The sequence below is a fragment of the Paramisgurnus dabryanus genome, chromosome 9 (assembly GCF_030506205.2).
Source record: "Paramisgurnus dabryanus chromosome 9, PD_genome_1.1, whole genome shotgun sequence".
Classification (NCBI taxonomy): Eukaryota; Metazoa; Chordata; class Actinopteri; order Cypriniformes; family Cobitidae; genus Paramisgurnus; species Paramisgurnus dabryanus.
Window position 1 is genome coordinate 19562731 of NC_133345.1, and position 23040 is coordinate 19585770.

Consider the following 23040-nt stretch of genomic DNA (forward strand, 5'->3'; position numbering starts at 1 on the left):
AAGTGTTTGGTGGCTTCTAAATTCATCCCTGTTTGGATCCTAAGGAATGAATGGGGCTAGGCTAAATGCTAACACATTCACGACGCGCTGTACAAGTATTAAGTGTATGCATTGAAAAAAGATCGGTATGTATTAATTTGTCTAAGTTGAGGTAAGAACATAGTAAGACATTGAAAACGGTAGTGTTTTCCTTTAATATTTTCCAAACAATACTTTTGTATTACCTACAATTATTATTTCTAAGGTAATACTTTAAAAAAGGGAAAAAGTTTACCTGCAGGTTTGCATGAGAGCCTGTAAGCTCAGGAAGAAGCCCACATCTTTTTTATCCTTCAAGTAGTCCAACATTCTCTGTCATAAAGTTTGGTTACACAATGATTAATAAATTATACCATAATTTATCACACAGATTTTTTATGTAATTTACAAGTTAATTATTAAGAGAATGTTGTCAACTAACCTGCTGAACATCACAGTTGCCTCCATTAAGGATGGAGATGCCAAGTTTGAGAGTAGAGGACACCATGGCTCCAGTCTCACCTGTGTGGCAATCACCTCATAATTCTCAACATAATGCCAACATTACAAACATCCGGTGCACTGGTATGGATACATGCTTAATGTATATTTGCTCCATAAAGAGAGAGATTTCTGGAAATACAAATTTAGTTTGCATGCTGATCTACATTTGTAACATAAGATGTGTGTGCCTGGATGTGTATGTGATTGGACGGGCATGTGACTGGACATGTGTGTGCACCTTTGCATGCACTGATCATCTGCAGCACCATCTCAGCTGCTCCACGGTCATGCAGACGAGACTGCTGGTACAGAAGCCTCTGCTTCTCCATCTCCTTCTCCTGTTAGACAGAAACAAACACTCCAGTCAGCACGATGCCCTGGTCCACATACCCATGCCCACCCACTACCTAACACACACATACACACCAAGCAGAACCATGCGTCCCAATAATCACATTCTGCACATTTTTATCCCCTGCCTTATAAAGTCTCCTGGGTTCCAAAAGGAAATTTTATGAGCTAGTTTGAGTTTAGTCAATCCCTTGCACAGTTCAAGCAAATGGTAACCGGATGCATATAAATAGAAATTCAGTAGGCTGGTCAGGGTCGCATTGCTAAGCTGAAAATTGACTAAATTGCTTTAAAAAAGTCATCTACTCTTGTTCTGACTTCTACATTATTTTTTTCTTTATTTATCTGCACTCTACACACAAACAGCACATACACTTCACTTCTAATGCTATTAGTCACGTGATCGTTATTTGAACCATTCACATTTGCTGACCGTCGCAAACGTTAGACTACAGCAAACAGACCTGCTCTCCACGTACTGAGCATGAACATACTGGCTCTTTCCTCTGTTTAACCACATTACACACCTGGGTGCTGCTCTTTATTATAAACCCATGCAGCATGACATCTGTACCAGCTTACATAAGAAAGGCATTTCCAATGTGAAAATAATGGGTCTCATTTACTAAGCATGCGCATCCACGTATAATATGCGTTTTAACTAACAAATCATGAATAAAAAAAACTTTTATACTAAAATTTCCTCTAAATGTTTGCAATAACGTAAGAACAACGTACACCACAAGTACGCAATAATCATGAGCAAGAAAAAATAATCCTATAATATATATCTGTGTTATATATTTTATATATTTTTTCCTTGTTCGTGATTATTGCGTATGTGTGGTTTAAGTTGTTCTTACATTTTTGCATACATTTCATTTACAATTTTTGTATAAAAGTTTTTGCTGAATCATGATTTGTTAGTTAAAAGTCTGTACGCACATTTTACAAACAAATTTGTGCGTACGCATGCTTAGTGAATAAGACAGACTCTTATTTAAGCTAACATACGAAATTAAACATGTTCTTGGTGTTAAAATATGTTTTCCTGTCTTGGATTAACACATGGTGACTTCCATATGCATGGCATTTGTTTAGACTGAATTGAGCAAACCTGTTTGTAGATCCTTGATGCCAATAGTACATAAATATCACACTTCATCTTTAACATTTACACTTTTACACGTTTTCTGATATAAATATTACTGTATTAAAGGGGACATTTCACAAGACTTTGGTGTCCCCAGAGTACATATGTGAAGTTTAAGCTCAAAATACCATATAGATAATTTATTATAGAATGTTAAAATTGCCACTTTGTAGGTGTGAGCAAATATGTGCCGTTTTGGGTGTGTCCTGTTAAATACAAATGAGTTGATCTCTGCACTAATTGGCAGATTAAGGGGAGCCACATTTCAATGAGTTATTTTTTCAGATGCTTGCAGAGAATGGTTTACCAAAACTAAGTTACTGGTTTGTTATTTTTCACATTTTCTAGGTTGATAGAAGCACTGGGGACCCAATTATAGCACTTAAACATGAAAAAAGTCTGATGTCCTCTTTGAAATCAATTATTTGTGCAACAATATCCTGTTGACAAAAATGATTAAACAAATACATACAATGCATCCACCCATTAAGCGAGCTGCTGAACCCAACCCTGAGTTTAACCCACCCCTTAAAGCACCCAAGCATTTTAGCCTCCCACCCCAGCAAAGCCCCACCCACTCCCACCCCAGCAAAAGCCCCACCCACTCCCACCCTGCCTTGAGAGCCAGGCCATGTCCTACAGAATGTAAGAATGAATAGTGTACTGATGAAATTTGTAATGTTAATGATGTATAAAATGTTTATTACCCATGTAAGGTAATAAGTGTGTTGTTTTTTGTAAAGTGATGCTCTGAATGTGTGTCTGTGCAAGGCTTTTACTGTAGTCTTTGGTGAGTACAGAGAGGAAGAATTGTATCAATTCGAAACAAAGACATGAAAACACACTTTTGGAGATGCACAAGGTTATCACATGCAGGCCGGTTCTAAACTCAGAAAACTCTGTCAGCCTTCGGAAAAGTTCACCCCCATAGGACTCTTGTACTATGTTAAATACATTGGATTAAAGGTAAATGAATAAATATAAATTAAATGTAATATACAGTAGCTCTCTTGCCGAGTGAGATGTCTCCAGTCTTTTAAAGGGGGTCGCACACCGAACCAGAAGTGCCGCGCTAGGACAACTCAGAGGTATTGTGCACATTAAATAGCGCAAGCTTATCAGATAGCGTCTACTTCAAAATGCTAAATATATGTTAGCAGCCACTGTTAATCACTAACGATTTGGGACAAATATGATGTAATTTAATGTTAAACTATGTGAGTGGCGCTCTGTGGCGCGACAGGGATTTGACCAGCATCCTGAAGCGCACCAGACAGCCGCAAACAGCCGCCGGTGTGCGTACATTCATAGATAATAATGTGTTTTGTTTTTAGATTCATGGCGTGGTGCTTCTCATCCGATGTGCGACCCCCTTTAGGCTCCTAAGATTCCAAATAAAGAAAGTAAATCAAATAGTCGCTAATGTCATCCCATAATGCCTTTAGTGCTGAAATTCTTTACAATGCTGAGCAAATAATAATAAATCCCCTGGATTTTCTGCAATATGGAACCTGTATCTTAATAAAGTGAAGGTGAGAAGGTGAAGCTTCATTTTCTGAATTTAAATCGCAGCAGAAGGACAAAAAAGTTTAAAATCTAAAGAGTCAGTAGGTCAGTAAAGTTGTAAGATACGAAAGATGCAATAAGAATACAAAACTACAAGCGACTGGACGGGCTTTAGAGATGTGGGACTGGTAATGTATTAGGAGACCAGTTAAGGTTTCTAATGAGAGTGTGTGTATGTGTGCGTACTTCACACACAAACACACACTGAAAAAACCATCAACAGTGCTTACAGTGCTACTCTAAGAAGTCCAAGAAAACATGAATGCAGTTTTGAGTCAGCCTGCTGACAAAGAGGCTGTTTACACCTGGTATTAAGATGCGTTTTGGTCGATCGGATCACATGTTGGTCAAATGTTTAGGCAGCCACAAAAGGCTGCCTATTATACACCTATTGATCTAATTTATGTACAAAGTACAGTGTTTTACACCAGACTTGACTTCTATCAAGAACCCACATTGTTCAGCGCGATATTTAAGCTTTCATTGATAAAACTGAAGTGGCTGCTCTCCGCCTTATTTTGGTTTTATTTTGCGAGTGTGTGAAAGCTTATTTTGATCGATCTAAAAAATAAGGAAAAGCTCTTACATATACAGTTAGATAAATAACTATTTGAACACCCTGCTATTTTGCAAGTTCTCCCACTTAGAAATCATGGAGGGGTCTGAAATTGTCATCGTAGGTGCATGTCCACTGTGAGAGACATAATCACAATATATGATTTTTTAACTATTTATTTGTATGACACAGCTGCAAATAAGTATTTGAACACCTGTCTATCAGCTAGAATTCTGACCCTCAAAGATCTGTTAGTCTGCCTTTAAAATGTCCACCTCCACTCCATTTATTATCCTAAATTAGATGCACCTATTTGCGGTTGTTAGCTGCATAAAGACACCTGTCCACCCCATACAATCAGTAAGAATCCAACTACTAACATGGCCAAGACCAAAGAGCTGTCCAAAGACACTAGAGACAAAATTGTACACCTCCACAAGGCTGAAAAAAAGGCTACGAGGAAATTGCCCAGCAGTATGGTGAAAAAAGGTCCACTGTTGGAGCAATCATTAGAAAATGGAAGAAGCTAAACATGACTGTCAATCTTCCTCGGACTGGGGCTCCATGCAAGATCTCACCTCGTGGGGTCTCAATGATCCTAAGAAAGGTGAGAAATCAGCCCAGAACTACACGGGAGGACCTGGTAAATGACCTGAAAAGAGCTGGGACCACTGTTTCCAAGGTTACGGTTGGTAATACACTAAGATGTCATGGTTTGAAATCATGCATGGCACCGAAGGTTCCCCTGCTTAAACCAGCACATGTCCAGGCCCGTCTTAAGTTTTACAATGACCATTTGGATGATCCAGAGGAGTCATGGGAGAAAGTCATGTGGTCAGATGAGTGTTTACTAACAACACGAGCAGCGGACGTATCTCTTTTTGAATCGCGTTCAGGTGTGAAACAGCAGGGTATCTTGATGCTATAAGTCACAATTTAACATCAAGCTTATAATTATCATTGAATAGTTTCAACACAAACAAACTATATAGAGAATATAATATTGGTATGTTGAAAATATTAGCAATAGAAAAAAACTATTTAAATCTGTGCAGAGCTTAATCGTACAAAAACTGAACATACTAAACAAAACAAACAAAACACCATGTATACTGACAGTCTGTGGTATATAATTCTCTTGTTTATTTCGTTTGACATTTTCTTAATAAGAAAAATTTGCATATAGGCCTATTTACTGAAAGTCTGTTTCTCAGCAAGAACAAGCCAACGGAAAAAAAGCGCTGCCAACTCCCTGTAACAAACATGAACTGACAAGAATATCTGCCTTTATAATGATAATAAATAAAGCAAATGGTTTGATACTTTAATGCCGACTGTTGAGATCCTAAAAACAAAGTGCTTGTGTGATCGTCATCTGAGAAAGATATTTACTAATCCTGCTGATTACTGCACAAAAAACGCTCCAATTGGTTATGGTTAAAGTTAAATATAACATTTAATATTACATTTTAAATTATATTAATTTTTAATGTAATTAAGTAATGTTATTGAATTCTGATGCTCACCAGTTATATTATGCGTTCGTTGCAGGCCGCTGTGTGTATTTAATATGCATTTGGCAGATTTGAACTATAGCTTGAGATGTTAGTGAACAAAGATAAAGGAACAAATAGCCTACAAATGATTTTTTATATTCTGTATATTATAAGTCACAAGATATGAAGTAAAAAAACAGTTAAATAAGACAAGACAATTCTAATAAAAGCTTAACCCTGGTGACACAGTTTTCTTTTCTCATAGCATTTTTAATTTTCGAATGATTATTTTTCAGAAACGAATATTCGATTAGTGCATACTAATAGTAGGTCGCTTTAGATAAAAGCATCTGCCTAATTATTTAATATAAATGATGACAACATTTGTGTGTTAACTATCCCTTTAAATAAGAAAGTTTTTTAAAATTCAGGACAACTTCAAGATTTTCCAGTACAATTTCTGTTTTCTTTCATTTTCCATGTGTTTTTCAGCACTGGAAAATTACTCATTCAATTTCCAGGAAAGCCAGGTTTTCCAGGACGCGTGGGAACCCTGGTTGTACGCTCCATATATGGTTGTTTTTCGGGGAGGAGATGGGGCGGAGATGCTGACTGGGATTTAAAAACAGAATTGTTTCTAGTGTACACATCTAAATATGCATACACACACATTAAGGATGAAATCTACGCAACGTTTTCTACACTAGGCACCAGGTGTAAACGTGATTGTGTCTATCTTGTCCACTTGCGATCCGATCGCCCAAAATGCATTTTAATACCAGTTCTCAACAGCCCCAAAAAGACCACATATTCTGCATTTTGGCTCTCCTAGCTTAGCAATAAAAACACTATCTATGGTCACATCACACTAGCCGTAACTCCCAATTAAGCCAAATTGGTCAATACTGTGATGTGGTCAGCATGTATTGCTTTGTTTATACTTTGTTTTCATTTGTTTTATGTGCAGCCATCTCTCTGCACTCTCATGCAATACAAAAATACGAAGATGTCCAAGACACAAAGACTCAGAATCCAGCAAAGGAGTGCACAGATCAGTTCACAACAGGTATAGAGAGAAACAAAGAGGTGAAGAGAAGTGAAGAGGTGAATGAAGAGATGAGAGACAGTGGTAGATAAAGACAGAGAGTTATAGATGAAGTGTGCGGGGTGCAGTGGTTTTGGGTGTGTTCACTCAGTGCGTGGCAGGAGCTGTAGATGTTGGCTCCTCTGACTCCCATGGCCCCAGCCCCAGGCCCCCCCATACCATCTCTGTCTGTCGCACCTCAAAGGAAAGCTCCTCCCCCTCCTCCTCTCCCCCTTCGTCCTCCTCACCAATGTGGCAGCTCTGTGTAGGAAAATGAAGGGGATCGTATGTCATAAACTAGTTAATGATGTCCTAAAAGAAACACCACCAGTGCTTGCAAGGTGGCACAAAATTGGTTCTGAAGCATGTTAATGCTGCTCCTTTTTTTTTTTTTACATAAAACTGAATGGTGACTAACATTGTGCCTTGAAATACAGTACAGAGTATATTATCAGAGAATTTGATAATTAAGTTGTTTTGCCAAAAAAAATATTAAATGTGTATTAATGAAATGCTGCCTTGCAAGCATTGTAAAAAGACACACATAAGCATAAAAAGTCGAAGTTAGCTTACTTTTGCCATAATATCAGCATATGACATGTATAGATGATCAACGTCCAGTTTACTGTGAAGATGAAAGTAATGTATATAAACATGACAGTTGTTAAGAAATACCGTGCAACTCCAAAGCACTTCAGAGAATGAAAATGCAATGATTTGCTCACGTTTTCTCGGTGAGAGCGGTACGGCTAAAGTGGAGAATGAGCTGATGAAGAGGGTCCGGTTTTGCTTCGGTTTCCTCCTCTTCTTCTTCTTCCGGCTCCAACGTTTTCTAAAAAAGCAAAAGTGTGAACAGAACGATCAGGGTGTATCAAGGGAGCGTCAACAAATACGCCAACTTACGGATAAATCGTCTATCATCTTGTCTTCAAACGAGTAACCCTCATTTTCGATCCAGTTGCGCTTGTAACCATCAAGGAACATGTTGGACCCCCTGTGCCTGGATGGGAAGCAAAAAAACTAAAGTTAATTTATGTTTGCGCTAAACTAACACCCATCTTTAACCTCATGTATTAGCTAGTCTGAGAGCTGAGTAAGGCAGCGAGTGGATTGCGAGAGTCAACTTTCTGATCTCTCTGATGAAGCCAAAACGGAAGTGATTTAAACTGCAATTCATAGACTGTCCGCTGGATCCAAAAAGGAGTCAATTCCCATAGACCTCCATGTTAAAATGCTCAACTTAAAGGGACACTCCACTTTTTTTGAAAATAGGCTCATTTTCCAGCTCCCCTAGAGTTAAACAATTTATTTTTACAGTTTTGTAATCCATTCAGACGATCTCTGTATCACTTTCAGCATAGTTTAGCATAATCCATTGAATCTGATTAGACCATTAGCATCACGCTCAAAAATGACCAAAGAGTTTCGATTTATTTTTTATTTTTTATTAACTCTTCTGTAGTTACATTGTGTACTAAGACCGACAGAAAATTAAAATTTGGGATTTTCTAGGACAATACGGCTAGGAACTATACTCTCGTTCCGGAGTAATAATCAAGGACTTTGCTGCCGTACCATCGCTGTAGCAGGCACAATGATATTACACAGTGCCCAAAAATAGTTCCCTTGGTCACTTGGTTTTGTGTCTATATAGCTTATTTTTGGTCTATATAGCTTATTTTGTCCTTCATGACAACTGTGAAGGGGGTAAAGCTAGGCGGGCTTGGTTCCAGCAACCAGCCACCTCAGCTTCACCCACGTCCCGCCTTTTTACCCATTTTTGGTTATCCGCGAGTGATGTGCGGTGACGCGCGGCCAAGATGGCGAGGGCAGTCTCTACCCACTATTGGCTTCAAAAAAGCTCTTCACAAACCTATGGCAGTGATTCTCAAACTTTTTTAGCGTGCGGCACCCCTTGTGTACAGTGCATTCCTTCGCGCACCCCCCAAAGAAAATTTATGACAAAAAACAGTTCTAAAATGTTACATTTTAATTTAACAAAACATATTAAATTATACAAAGTAGTAGCCTTATAGTAGCCCCGGCCCCGAGTTTGAGAACCACTGACCTATGGGTCATGTCACGGACACTACGTCATTTATGGTTGATACCTTGGGATGTTGTAGAGGGGCGTCATTCTGAAGCAGGCCACCACCGCCCTGCGACGCTGTTTGGACAGAAGCTTGTGCCAAACCATCTTCTTAGATTTAAAGGGATGCTCGGTCTGATAGAAAAAAAAAGAGTAATGGACTCACAATGCTTTGTTACTGCTTGCATGTGAGTTTGTCCATCTGCAAATGGGCCTCACCAGTTCAATGTGGTAAAGAACAGCAGAAACCTCTTGAACTCTCTTCACAACCTTCTCAGGGGCATCAGCGTCCTCAGCTTTACCTGTGGTCTCCTTATAAAGAGCCATCTGCCAGCGCATGGAAGGGTCCTCTACCTACAAAGAAACAGAGATGTGTAACATACATTAGACAGTTACAATACATTAAATCACAGCTAGACTGTGTCTGTTTTCTTACCTTGCCCTGTAGATGCATGTTATTCTGCAGAAACTCTCTTACTTCCTCATCTGTATCTTTCTGTGATGTAGAAATAAGCAAGAAATTTCTTCTAAATAAACACTAATCTATAAGCATTTTAATGCATAAAATGTTAATAATGGAAAATGAGAAGTATTCATTTAAAGTGTGTAATATTCCCCTTTAAAAACTCCCCTTTTGGTTTTGTATCCGTGTGTACATCCGATACAAAATCTGATGTGCAGTCAGACACAAAACATCTCTCAAATATGTGGCTATAACTTGTGTACCAGAGAGTAGCGGATCTTGGCCATGTTAATGAGCTCTTGGTCTGCAGGCGAACACATGTTGAGACCAATGGGCAGCAGTTTCTTCAGGGCCGCTACAATCAGCGAGGTCTGCACAGAGTAACGGTCCCCGCGCCGCTTCTTCTTGGTTCGCTCGACATCCGAACCTCCACCCTACGAAAATCCTGCAAAGTTAGACTGACACGAGACCGCTTCTCCCTACAAAGCAAGCTTTGATTGTGATGGGCTGGTTTGCATAAAGTATAGCCCTGCTGAAAAGCTTAAATCAGCATCTGGTGGTCTTAGTCTGGTCTGGCTAACTATGTGGGTTTTGTGCACCTGCTTAACCAGCTGAGACCAACAAATGAGCTTAATCTAAGTAGATATTTTTGGTGAAGTGAATATTTTGGCTATAGAAACAATTCTCTGTAAACATCTCCCTTCTGGTAGCCACAGTCTGTTAAATAATATGTTAATGTCTTTAAAAAACAAAGGGATGGTTTTGCGATGGGAATAACGGGAAAATCTACAAAAGTATCATCCAGGGAAATAACACCATGCTTCGAGTACAGGCAAGGAACTCAAACACGACAGCTACAGTGACTACAGTGAAAGTGCAGCATGGCGCTTGTAAGTGTTATCAGTCAGTTTATTAAGAGATGACTGTAACTAAACATACAGCATCTCCAATGTTAGTAGTGCAATGTTGCCCACCCCCCAGCACCGCACACTAGAAAACAGCACTAGGCTTTGGGGTCCGCTCCATCTCTCAAATACACAACCCCCTTGATCTGTGGCTATAAGATAACATTACTGAGTCTGTTGCCTTCTTCAACAAGAGGTCTCTCTGGTCTTTCAACTAAATGAGATGGCACACGAGGACATGACAGAGATTTGATGACAAGAAAGGCAAGAAGAGCACTCGTGATGAGAAGATAACACATGATGCTACAGTAATGACAGTCTCACAGCACAGAAGGGGAAGGTGGATTTCTATACAATATATAAAAACGTCCATAGCTGACAACTAGTGAGGGTAGTGAAGACGTCAGTTGGGTCTGGGTCAACAGAATGGACACAAATTTAAAGTGATTAAAAATTACACTAAAGTATATGGAAGGAGCGGAAAGTACAATTTAGTCAGAGGCTTGACTGGATATGGTGAATTAAACAAAAGGAGGGAAATATTAGATGAGAGATGTAATGAGAACTGTTCTCTACTATGAAAATCCATTGACAGAATGATTGAATGTAATCTTCATTGTGAAGATTAGATGATGGGTGATACTTAAAAATGAAGTATTTTTAAGATTGCCCCTCGTGAGGGAGCATCACCACCAGAGCTAGTTGGGAGGAAAGATCACACGTTAACAACAAACAGCACTTAAAGATCAGACAAAATCCATCAGAAGGCACATCAACCAAAATCACTGGCAGGGGGATGGGACTCAAATTCAGCGGGAAGTTCAATTCTCCAGCCGAAGAAAGTGCCATGATCCCAAAACTAATGTCTAGAACTGAGGACTTTCATCAAACAAGGTACAAACATACTTCAGACACACACTGGCAGTGATTGTGGTTTTGTATTTAAAACTACATGAATGATGTAAAGTTGGCACGTGCAAGTGAACATTAAGATTAAATGTCTTATTGCATAATTTAGACTCGATGACTTTAAAGCAGGGGTTTTTAAACTTTATCATGCCAAGGACCCCCAAATATGATGAATCTTTTGTGAGGGACCACTTTCCTAATATATATATTGACAACCACAAATCAGAAAAAGTTGGGATGTCCTTGTCCTTTTTAGTCCGGATGAAATGGCATCCCAGTTTTCCAAAAAGAACTTCAAATTTAGATTCGTCTGACCACAGAACAGTTTTCCACTTTGCCAAAGTCTATTTTAAATGAGCCTTGACCCAGAGAAAACGCCTGCGCTTCTGGGTCATGTTTAGATATGGCTTCTTGTTTGACCTTTAGAGTTTAAGCCAGTAGAAGTATTCCATAGCCCATGTTATGATTTCCATTACAGTAGCATTCCTGTATGTGATGCAGTGCCGTCTAAGAGCCTGAAGATCACGGGCATCAACTATGGTTTTCCAGCCTTGACCCTTACGCACAGAGATTGTTCCAGATTCTCTGAATCTTTGGATGATATTATGCACTGTAGATGATGATAACTTCAAGCTCTCTGCAATTTTTCTCTGAGAAACTCAGCAAAACTATTTTTCCCGCAGCATTGGGGGAATTGGTGATTCTCTGCCCATCTTGACTTCTGACTCTGACAGGCTTTTTTATACCCAATCATGTTGCCAATTGACCTAATAAGTTGCAAATTAGTCCTTAAGCTGTACCTCATATGTACATTTAACTTTTCCGGCCTCTTATTGCTACCTGTCCCAACTTTTTTTGGAATGTGTAGCTCTCATGAAATCCAAAATGAGCCAATATTTGGCATGACCTTTCAACATGTCTCACTTTCTACATTTGAAATGTTATTTATATTCTATTGTGAATAAAATATAAGTTTATGAGATTAGTAAATTATTCCATTCCTTTTTTACTCATAATTTCTACAGTGTCCCAACTTTTTCTGATTTGGGGTTGTATTTATATTTGTTTCACATAACAGAATAATAATAAACTCGTAAATATAACTGTGGGAATTATGTTGGTGACTAAAATCATTCAAAATAAATCAAAACTTTTCTATTTTATCATAACTGCAGTGACCCTTTGCTTAGAAACTGCAAAACCGTACTCATGTCAGAAGAAGCTTTTTGAAGTTTCACATTTAAAAAAATATATAGATGGTGTTCACACTTAATTTGGGCTCTTAGTGGCGGCTTTTCCTGAAATATTCTGTCCAAGTCATCTATTTCAAAAATAATATTTTAAAATCAATTTTTAGTTTTCTAATAACCAAAATTAATCTTTTTGGCACAGCTATATTTTGTGTACTGTTTTATACAATGTACATATTTTTATGTTTAACAAAAATATAATTGGCTATATTTACAGTTAAACTGGATGTATAAACCCGAAGACAAACATTTAAAAAAAATATTTGTACAGCAGCAACTATAAATCTTGTTTTATAGCAGCTTTACAAGGAATTCTTCCTCACGAACCCTAGTAAGATAAAGGGGAGTTGAATAAGAACAACACTCTAGAAAGATACAAAGCAAATATAAATTATTGTAAAATGTATATATTAAGAAATGAAAAATAAATACCTAATAAATGAACTTTACAATTCTTTTCTGTGTCTTTTTTCTCCCAAGGGTTCCCGGACCCCAGTTTGAAAACCCCTGCTTTAAAGAAAACCCCCTGCTTTTGCTAAAATGTGTGTAGTGTTCACACGTGTGTGTGTGTTTGTATCAGTTTGCCAGTGTGTGTGTGAGCCTGATGAAAAACCTCTGCATTGCGCGCCATGCGATCAGCACAGCTCTTTCATTTTATCGTGCAGAAACGCGGTCTGACCTCTGCATCCCCGGCCTACAGGCCCCCGAATCCACACCGAGACAGAACAAAGAGAGATAGCACTGTTAAAACTAGACAGTTAAAGCCCATCCTCAAGGATAGGACACAAAACATCCTCATGGATCTATAAACCCACTGTGAATGCAGATACACTGTTTGTCCTAGACAGGAAATGAGGTCAGAAGTCTTATAATGAAATTGTACTCTAACAAACCTAACATTTTTAAAAAAACAGCATTAAATTATTAAAAAGCAGAACTGAATTAGAAGGAGTTGTTATTTATAAAAACAACAACCTCACCTTGCTCATTTTGCTTTTGCTGTCAGCGGTGAGGAAAGACATGTTATTGATCTCATTCATCACCACAAAGTTCTGCTCCTCACGCTTGAAGTTCTGCAAAGATGGAAAGCAACAATAAATCACAGAAGTAAAATGATAGTTTTCACAGTATGATAACCGGATAGAGACTTACATGAGATTTGGACCAGAAGATGAAAACTTCTCCAACCATTCTGAAGAGGTCCTCAGCATCAGGATCAGGACAGGTCAACCACCTCGCTCTTTAAAGATCAGACTGCTAACTGAGTTTGTGTTCAGCCTAAGAGTTATCTGCTGAAAGTGAATGATATAGGTACCTGTTGTTGTCTACGTATCTGATGAGCAGTGGGTAAAGAGCGTACAGATCCCTGCAAAGCACAGCAAACTCATCACGGATGGTTCCCTCCTCGCTGTCCACCTCCGTCTTGCCCTCCATACGAAGCTGCTCCTCCTCTGCCACCACCTTTCCACAGCGCTTCTTCAGCTTCTCCATGGTGGGGATGAAGTGGGACTTCAGCATCTCCGGCTTTGCTCTGCTTACGATGGGCTGAGTAAACACTATAGAAGAACATTAGGAAGAAGCCCATGATGAACAATGATAATGTTTTGTCATTTACATTCTGCACATTGACGTTTCCTTTTACCTGCCAGTCTCTTCATCCAAGAAGCTTCATCAATGCCCAGATTATTCACTACGATCTTCATGATGCTGCCCAGAAGTTGATTGAGATGTTCAGAGGTGACGTCGGTGCAGAGCTGACCCTCCTGCTCGGGGAAGTTCTCCGGTCCTCGCTCCCACCAGCGGGGCAGGTAGTTGCACAACATGGGCAGGGTGATCTCAATCACATGAGGCATCTCTGTGTAACGAGCTCCAGACTCTGCCAGATCTCCGATCTCCTTCATCAGCACGTCCAGCTCAGGGATGTCCAGACACAGCTCCTGTACTTGACTGGGCAGACCAAGAACTATAGATGGGAAGTAGGGAAAAAACATTTTCTCAACACCGGTCTGAAAACTTTACATGTGATGTAATACGTTAATAGTGAGCTACTGACTTGTCCTCTCTCGTGGGGTTTTGGTAGTGTACACTGAGTATGCGTTGTATTCATTGAGGTTAGGCTCCAAGAAGGCGACAGGCATGGCAGCGGCCAAATGAGCCAAACACTCTCCTAGAGCTGGTCTTTGGCTGTGTGACATCACACCATAACATTTAATTAATAAACAAGAAATTAACATTGTGTAAAAATGTTTCATATACATTAACAGCTTACTTTTCAGCATGAGGGGTCTTTACGGTGCCAAGTGAGTAGATGCTGCACATGATACGATAACAGGATATTTGCAAATCATCCACTGAGTGATGAAGAAAGAAAAAGACACACAAAATAATGATAAACAATGGCTTATTTATTATTTATATTAAATGTTAAAATAAATAATTGTAACAATAACACACAATACTGGTAACACTTTACAATAAGGTTGTATTTGTTAACATTAAAGCAATAGCTACAGTAACAATGAACAATACAGCATTTTTTTATGTTTATTTCATGGTTAACACTAACAATAATTTTTAAAATCAAAAGTTGTAAATGTTAAAGGGACACTCCACTTTTTTTGAAAAAAAATGCTCATTTTCCAGCTTCTCTAGAGTTAAACATTTGATTTTTACCGTTTTGGAATTCATTCAGCTGATCTCCGGGTCTGGCAGTACCACTTTTAGCATAGCTTAGCATAATCCATTGAATCTGATTAGACCATTAGCATCATGCTAAAAATATCCAAAGAGTTTTAATTTTTTCCAATTTAAAACTTGACTCTTCTGTAGTTACATCGTGCACTAAGACTGACGGAAAAGTAAAAGTTGAGATTTTCTTGGTGATATGGCTAGGACTATACTTTCATTCTGGCGTAATAATCAAGGACTTTGCTGCCGTAACATGGCTGCAGGAGGCGCAATGATATTACGCAGCGCCTGAAAATAGTCCCCTTGGTAACTTTCAAAAGCAGAGGACTATTTTCGGGCGATGCTAATGGTCTAATCAGATTCAATGGATTATGCTAAGCTATGCTAAAAGTGTTAGCGCCAGTCCCGGAGATCAGCTGAATGGATTCCAAAACGGTAAAAATCTAATGTTTAACTCTAAGGGAGCTGGAAAATGAGCATATTTTCAAAAAAGTGGAGTGTCCCTTTAATGCACAATAAACGAAGATGAACAATTGGCATTAACTAACATAAACTAAGATTAATAAATGCTGAAAAACTATATTTTTAGTTTATGTTAGCTAATGCATTCACTAATGTAATCATCAAATTCATCCTTGATGTAAAGTGTTACCTCCTAATCCTAAAAAACAACTTACACATGACATCATCTCCAAACTGGTGCTGGGCAATGTGTTCAAAGAGAGAGGTGAGCACTGGCAGAAGTGCTGTGGTGGTGTAGCTTATATTCTGAGATACACCCTTAACCTGTTACAAACGAAGAAATATTTAGCAGCATTATCCAAAAACAAAGGAGCATCAAAAACATGACTATTTTTTTATATCTGACCTGGTTTTTAGTGGACACCTTCCCTAATTTAAGGTTCTCAACCATCTTCTCAATATCATCGGCCGCACTCTCAAAGAAGGAGCGCAGACCGGCCTTCACAATCTCAGGGCCAGATTTCATCACAGTCCTGCAGAAAATGTATGAAAAGACAACAGTAAAAGAACAATAAACAGAAGAGAAATGCGAATCAGTATAAACAGAGTAAAACATAGGGACTCTTGTGGGCAACAAGTATACCTGGCATCCAGTGAGGTGGATAGGATATGAAGACAGTTAACCACTGCTGAAGCATCAGTGCCTGCACAGATACACACATTAAAAGCATGATGTAGGCCTTTCATTGTAGTTTTACTGACTCTGAAAATCTATTGTGCTGGAAGTATCTGGCTTCCTTTAGACTTCCAAGTTACACTTAAAGGTCCCGTTTTTCCTATGTTTTCGAAGCTTTACATGTGTTCATGTTTCGTGTGTAAAAAACACAGTATTTTTTACACAATTTACTCATCTCTATACCGCTGTTTCACTGTCCTAAAAATGAAGTCCCTCCTTCAGAAATACGTAATGAGTTCTGATTAAGTAGTTTGTTTCGTGTGTTGTGATCTGACAGCAGCTTAGCTTAGCCAGCGCCGTTTGAGCTTAGCTGGTGACTGATGTATTCCTGTGGGCAAAGGTTAGTCAAAAACTCTATACAGAGTTTATATCCTCCATATATCCGGGAAGTAAAGGGCTGTAGTCCAAGCCTGACGTTATCTGTAGTCCTTAAAAAGCGAATTCTGTTAAAGAAAACATATCGCTTGGCACTGAACTTTGAGCTTTATAATTTTGCAGGTATTATTTATTCTCTAACAGCAACATTACACACGAACTAAAGTTAGAAAAATGCAATCACGAAAAACGTCTGCTTTAAATTATGTCACAATGTAATTGAAACGAAAAACTTTGGGTGTTTTTTACAAATGACTTATCTGTGAGCTTCATAATTTTGTGCCCTCATAATCTTTAATCAAAAACGTAAATCTCCTCCCCTCCTGAAAAGTTCTGTCTTTACTTCCGGTCACGAGAAATGGCGAATGGGCGGGGCCCGAGAAAAGATCGCATCGATTAGCAAATAACAACATGACCCAATATACAACAATCCAATCAATTCTCGAAGAACAAATTCAAGTCCCGCCCTACTTTTTTCTCATTTCAAAGCCGTTTCACTTGGATATACGTCATGACAGGGAAAATAAGACAATCGCTACTTCCGTGTCTTTAAAAAAGTCTGAATGTCATTGCATTAAACAAAAAAAAAAATCATCCAGTGCTAGATATTTTTTCAGAATTAATTTTCTTTATGCAAACCAATTAAGCAAAACATAAACATAGTGCGTTGCCACGATTACGCGCATGCCCCAAGGTTAACTTCTGGTCTGTGCTTGTTTATTGGTAAAAAAGCCGTTTGTTTATGTTGTTACCCCTGAAACCCTCTATAAGGTGATTTTAGTGTATGTACAGTACAGTATAAAGTCAGTTCCCCTCCGATAAAGTTGTTTTGTTCAAGCAAATATTTCATTATTTTGTATTTAGGTCCACTTGTGCAAACACTTTCTAAAACCACAGTAGCATGAAGTGATATTATTACATCCATTGTAGATATTCTTCTGAAATATTTATATGATGATGGCTCTTACTGTAAGTAAAAAGCAAACACTGCAACAAAATGTATCAACGTAAGCAAAGCACAGCAAACCAGAGTCACTCAAAGAAGAAAGAAAGAAGGAAAGTAAGTAAGTGAGAAAGAAAGAAAGAAAGAAAGAAAGAAAGAAAGAAAGAGAAACAGCAAAAATAGGCAACTATTACGAATGGGTGTAGGGATGATGTTAAACATTAAATAAAAGGGTGAATGAATGTAAAGAATGAGATGTGACATCAGGCCATCATGCAGGATTCTTACCAAAAAGGGAAACTCTGTGTCTCACCAGACCGGCCATCTTACAGAAGATACTGAACCAAGACAAGAGCAAGATCAAGACAGAAAGAAAGAGAGATAGATATACAGATAAAAAAGGGGTGGAGGGTCAAGAAAAAAAGAAATACAGGGTGTGAAAATAAATACAGGGTGAGGTTTAGATAATGGAAAATATGGGCAAACCAATGTGGTCCATAGAAGACACATGAGAGTAACAAAAAAAAATGAGAGGGACTCATTGTAAAAAATACTCCATAAAGGAGCAGAGAGCACAGGCAGAAAGAAGTTTGAGGAGCAGAGAGGATGTCTCAACATAAAAACTGTATACAAGTAAACTAAAAATGTAAATATTATTGTCATCAAACTAAAAACTTTAAATAACACTCACAGAAAAAGTCACAAGAGTGTACAAAAGTTGTAAATGAGGTGGTACCTTTTCAAAAAGTACACTTTTGTACCTAAAGGTATCTCAAAATGGTACCAAAATGGTATATATTATTACCTTTTTAAAAGGTACCATCCCAGTGACAACTTTTGTACTTTTTTCCTGAGAGTATAGGGACATTTTTAAGGATTGTAGGATCAATTTACCACACAACAACAAATACAGACAAATGAGGATCAGTAGCATTAGTTACCTAGCAATCATCTCCTTCTCTTTATTGGAGGCGTGCCCACCACTGCCCAGGACTTTAGCAGGTGTGGACAGGAAATACAGGCAGTGATTCTTAAAATACTGGTTTATCAATGGAAGCAAAATCTAGAGGCAGAGAAAAGCAAATAGCATCAGCAATGAGACAGTGAGATATACATTATACAAGAGGATGGAAACCATATCCAACTAAATGCTCCTATATGCCATTCTTAGGTGTCTCACCTTAGCAAAGAACTTAATTTCTTGCTCGTGAGGAGATTTCTCAACTCTTCCACTGCTCACAACGGCCTCTGCATTAACAAGCAAACATACAAAATAGTAATCAAAAAAAACTTCACGAAGAACCTACTGAGATCTAAAAACTGTCTGCTATGTAAGTATACCAAGATGAGCAATAAACTCCTGTGCGATCTCCATCCACTTCAACAGCTTCTGTAGGAACCCATATGCAAAACGCTTCTCAATAGAGGAAATCTCTTGTTCCATGTCCTTCAAACCCCTGGAGAACCACAAAAAGGTGTTGACCAAAAGAGATTTTCCAAGCAGGTCTCCTATATCCATGCCATCATTGGTACATACCTGGTGACAGCGTATCCATTGAGCTGGAGGAATTTGAGAAGGTCCTGAGCCTTCTCTCTATCTCTTGCCTTTTCCTTGGCTGTCAGCGTGTCATATGGTACCAGCAAAGGATGGCTGCCACCACCTATGAACACAAGGACCATCAGAAATTCATATTCTCCATTGTATGACCACATAAGTCCAATTCTGGCATCTTTACACTGGCTACCAGTTAAATATTGCATACAATTAAAAATATTACTAATCACCTACAAAGCCTTAAATGGCCTAGCACCCTCGTATTAAAGAATTACTATCAGAATACAATCCACCACGTACACTGCGATCACAAAATTCTGGCCACTTAATTATCCCTAGAATATCAAAAGTGTCTAAAGGTGGTAGATCCTTCTCCTACTTAGCCCCTAAGCTCTGGAATGATTTACCAAATAATGTTCGAGTATCAGACAATCAATTTAAAGCTAAACTTAAGACATTCTTCTTTAACAAAGCATTCACATAAAATGTCCAGTAAATGTACTTATCCCGCAATAGTTAGTTTGTCTAGAACAAAGCACTCACAAACCTCATATGGGTAATATACTTATGCCGCAATAGATAGCCTGTCTGGAACCGAGCGGATTTCAGACCACAATACTGTATGACACTTACATTACATGCGAACGGCCCCTACGCTAATAAAATTCTGTTTTTCTCTCCCGGTCTCGTCCTTGACCCCGAGGACAATGAGACAAACAGACCCAGTTCCTGCTGCTGTGAAGGTCATCACACCACTGATCTACTGGCTGTCCTTCAACGTGATGCCCAGCCGATGCACGACCTAAGACCACCGGCTGAACCAGTTTAATCCGCTTACCCGCTTCCTATGCCTACTGTGTTTATATATATATAAATATATATTAATCTCTCCAAAGGGTTTTTGTCCTTCTAGGAGTTTTTCCCACTGGGTTTTCTCCTAGGGGTTTTTTCATCCCCGGGAGAATCAGCCAACTTTGGCTTAACTTAGCACTTTACTGTATACGTTACATTATTAATACGCTCGCTTGTACGGTTTATCCTTAGCCACTATATTCTAGTTCTTATATTATCTATTGATTTTCTGTGTTTTCCCCTACATCTACTCATGTAAAGCTGCTTTGAAACAATTAACAATTGTGAAAAGCGCTATATAAATAAAATTTTATTGAATTGAATTGACTGGTTTGGATATTTTATGCATTTTGGGTGTCATGCAAATCCAACACTGGTAATGACATCATACCCTTGGCTTGAAGCTCCATCTTCTTTTTGCGGCCCCATGTGTTGTGGTAATTCTCGGCAAGCTGCTCTGCCATGGACTGTAAAGAGGCGCGAGAAATGTAAGTACATTGCTGAAAAGACCAGCTTACACCAGAATTAATTTCATTCGGGTTCAGGGTGGTTAATGCTGGATAGTGATGGTTTCTGGTAAACCAGGAATGACAAAAGAAACGTTACGCTTGTCTTTCCAGCATACACAAAACCATATAGTTAGCAGATGTCATAGTTATACAGTTGGGAATTTATAACAATAATGTAAGTGATATACCTGTAACTCTCTGGACAAAGCCATGCTTGTTATGTCCACTGGCTGAGGAGAGTATCCTTGACTGGGGTCATACGTTGCCTGTAGGACACAGTAACAGTATATAGGTGAGGAGGATGTTTTCATAAAACATACACTTTGTATTTTCTTTCTTCTACCTGAATTTGAAAATCTGTCTTACCTGAGCAGTCTGCGAGATCTTCCTGGTGGCCTTCACCTCTTTTTCAGCCTCTCCATCTCTGGCTTTCTCCAAACTCCATTCCCAGGCCAACATGGCCTTGATGGACTCTTTAATGGGCCAGCGATAGATCTCCTTATCCTAAAGAGAGAAGATACAAGGAGAGGGTAACCTTTATTTATTCCTAGTGAAACAATTCTGCAAACCCATAAAGATGGAAAAAACATCAATAAAGAGAAAGAATATCAACACTTTCAGACCTTCTCTGAGAAAGTCTTATACGGCCGGAGCATGGGATGAGTTTTGGCGTTCTCATCCAGAACCTCTCCATATGTATAGTTGTTTTGGATCTTTAAGATGAAAGCAAGAGTTAAACCCCACATTAAAATGTTGTATTTGAGTTATGAATGAGTGAGAGAGCATTAAAGAGTGCACAGACTCACCTTCTCAAATGCCCACTTATCATGCGTGTGCTCAGCATATTTGTTAATGAAGGCATCAAGCCTCTCAGGAATGATGGTACTGAAACAATTCAAAAATGAAACAATCCAATAAAACTATTCAACAGTCTGCATTGTTCTTTCTGTAAGAAATTGAATTTGAATTTCGTACTTGGTTGTCTCCACCGGTTTGGGATCAAAGTTGCCTTCTGCATCAACAGATGCTTTCTTCTCAGTCATGGATGAATAGCTAGCGTCTACATAATCTGGAGGAATGGCACCAGCAATGGCACAGATGCAGGGCATGGCGATCTTGAACAGCTCTGCATCAAATCTCTGAGAGGACAGTCAGTTTAAGTATGTGTGCTTGTATACATTTATATTCATTCATCAAGACATTCATTGTTGTCACACCTTATGTGCAAGGGACTCAAAGATGCCCCAAAAGAGTTTTCGTGAAAGATGTAGCTCCTCTTCTGATGTGACTCCAAAGTTCGCCCATCCATTTGGCAAGCAATAATACTTCCAACACCGCTCATAGTGATTGGTCAGCAACTAAATCAGCAAAAAAACTGGGCATAACTAACAAAAATACACTGAATTACAGCAAATTACCCTACTGTAATCCTTCTATACCTTGAGGGGCATCTTGGCATACTCATTTAGGATTGGCACATCAAACACAAGCCTCCTCAACAAATGCTGCAACATGGATGGCCGCAAATATCTAAAAGTACACAAACATTGCTTAGTTACATTGTCTTGTATATTTTGAGTGCTGATGTCACAAAGAAATTACTAACCGGACGAGAGACATGAGGCAGTCCTCGATGACGTCTCTCTGGGCCTTGGTAAGGGCACGGCCGCGGGACAGCCTATAAATGGTGTGCAGCATAGAGTCGATCATAATGGCACGGTGGTCTGTGCCAGCGAACAGTGGAGCACACTTGGTGAGCAGAGGCAGCACAGCCGAGCACAGGTAACGGTTGAGAGCCAGCGCCATCTCTGTGGTGCTGAACGCAACCTGGAGCATCAAAACCAAGATCAGTTTGTGATCAGAACATTTACAGATAAAGTCTATCTAAAAAATGACTGTATTTACTATATTTATTTTTAATTGCTAGGTCACATATTAAAAAAGAAACTCCTTAAAGCACACAAATGACAATTAAAGCAAAAGAGGCATGCATACTAAGGAGATGCATACTAAAAAATAAAAATAAATGTATTTAGATTTTCACTCACTTGTTACGCTGATATGGTTTGGAATACAAAAACTGACTTAAATAAAAAAAACGTATTGTCCATAATAGCTATATTTAAATTGTGTATGCTAAAGAAGAGATGATAAAATATGATTGACAGTGTCAGGAGCTCACCGTATCCAGAGAGGCTGCAGCTCTCATATCGGGCAAGAAGCCCACCTCCAGCACATGCAAGAGGAAGTCCTGGTTTTCAATGCCATACACTCTGTCCAGGAAGAGCACCATGGAGGCTTTGTGGTCTGGCACGAAACTCGCTGACATTTTTGGCTCAACAATCTGACCGTCTAAGTAGAGCACAATAAAGATTTTAGCACAAATACCTACAGTAATTAAAATACATCTTATGCTATTATTTAATATACTGCATATATGATTTCCAGTGCACCTTTGCCATAGGTAGGGATCTGAACGGGCAGACTGATGACTCCCACCAGATCTTCAATAGGTACCAAAGACCTCAAGATGGCTCTGATTCTCAAAGCTTCACCTTTAGCTGCTTGGATCAACT

General features: G+C 38.9%; 1 protein-coding gene across 8 annotated transcripts in view; it reads right to left on the reverse strand.

The window, feature by feature from the left end:
* Positions 1-23040, reverse strand: part of ryr1b (ryanodine receptor 1b (skeletal)) — an 86249-nt gene that overhangs the window by 16222 nt on the left and 46987 nt on the right. For 4 of the 8 annotated variants that reach the window (XM_065283013.2, XM_065283017.2, XM_065283015.2 and 1 more), the window contains 37 exons: positions 22918-23038; positions 22647-22816; positions 22071-22291; positions 21904-21994; positions 21682-21822; positions 21440-21603; positions 21271-21349; positions 21088-21177; positions 20831-20968; positions 20653-20730; positions 20347-20422; positions 19086-19209; positions 18890-19005; positions 18729-18796; positions 18490-18611; positions 17837-17886; positions 16138-16198; positions 15901-16027; positions 15710-15818; positions 14614-14695; positions 14398-14528; positions 13987-14307; positions 13660-13900; positions 13497-13584; positions 13325-13417; positions 13024-13038; positions 9544-9714; positions 9254-9313; positions 9037-9171; positions 8840-8952; positions 7632-7728; positions 7454-7560; positions 7302-7353; positions 6909-6989; positions 761-860; positions 461-540; positions 275-351 (listed from right to left, as the gene is read on the reverse strand). In XM_065283013.2, the coding sequence (XP_065139085.1) occupies positions 275-351; positions 461-540; positions 761-860; positions 6909-6989; positions 7302-7353; positions 7454-7560; positions 7632-7728; positions 8840-8952; positions 9037-9171; positions 9254-9313; positions 9544-9714; positions 13024-13038; positions 13325-13417; positions 13497-13584; positions 13660-13900; positions 13987-14307; positions 14398-14528; positions 14614-14695; positions 15710-15818; positions 15901-16027; positions 16138-16198; positions 17837-17886; positions 18490-18611; positions 18729-18796; positions 18890-19005; positions 19086-19209; positions 20347-20422; positions 20653-20730; positions 20831-20968; positions 21088-21177; positions 21271-21349; positions 21440-21603; positions 21682-21822; positions 21904-21994; positions 22071-22291; positions 22647-22816; positions 22918-23038 (4190 nt within the window). The remainder of the gene's footprint in view (positions 1-274; positions 352-460; positions 541-760; positions 861-6908; positions 6990-7301; positions 7354-7453; positions 7561-7631; positions 7729-8839; positions 8953-9036; positions 9172-9253; positions 9314-9543; positions 9715-13023; positions 13039-13324; positions 13418-13496; positions 13585-13659; positions 13901-13986; positions 14308-14397; positions 14529-14613; positions 14696-15709; positions 15819-15900; positions 16028-16137; positions 16199-17836; positions 17887-18489; positions 18612-18728; positions 18797-18889; positions 19006-19085; positions 19210-20346; positions 20423-20652; positions 20731-20830; positions 20969-21087; positions 21178-21270; positions 21350-21439; positions 21604-21681; positions 21823-21903; positions 21995-22070; positions 22292-22646; positions 22817-22917; positions 23039-23040) is intronic. The other 4 variants (XM_065283018.2, XM_065283020.2, XM_065283016.2 and 1 more) reach the window with 3 other exon arrangements.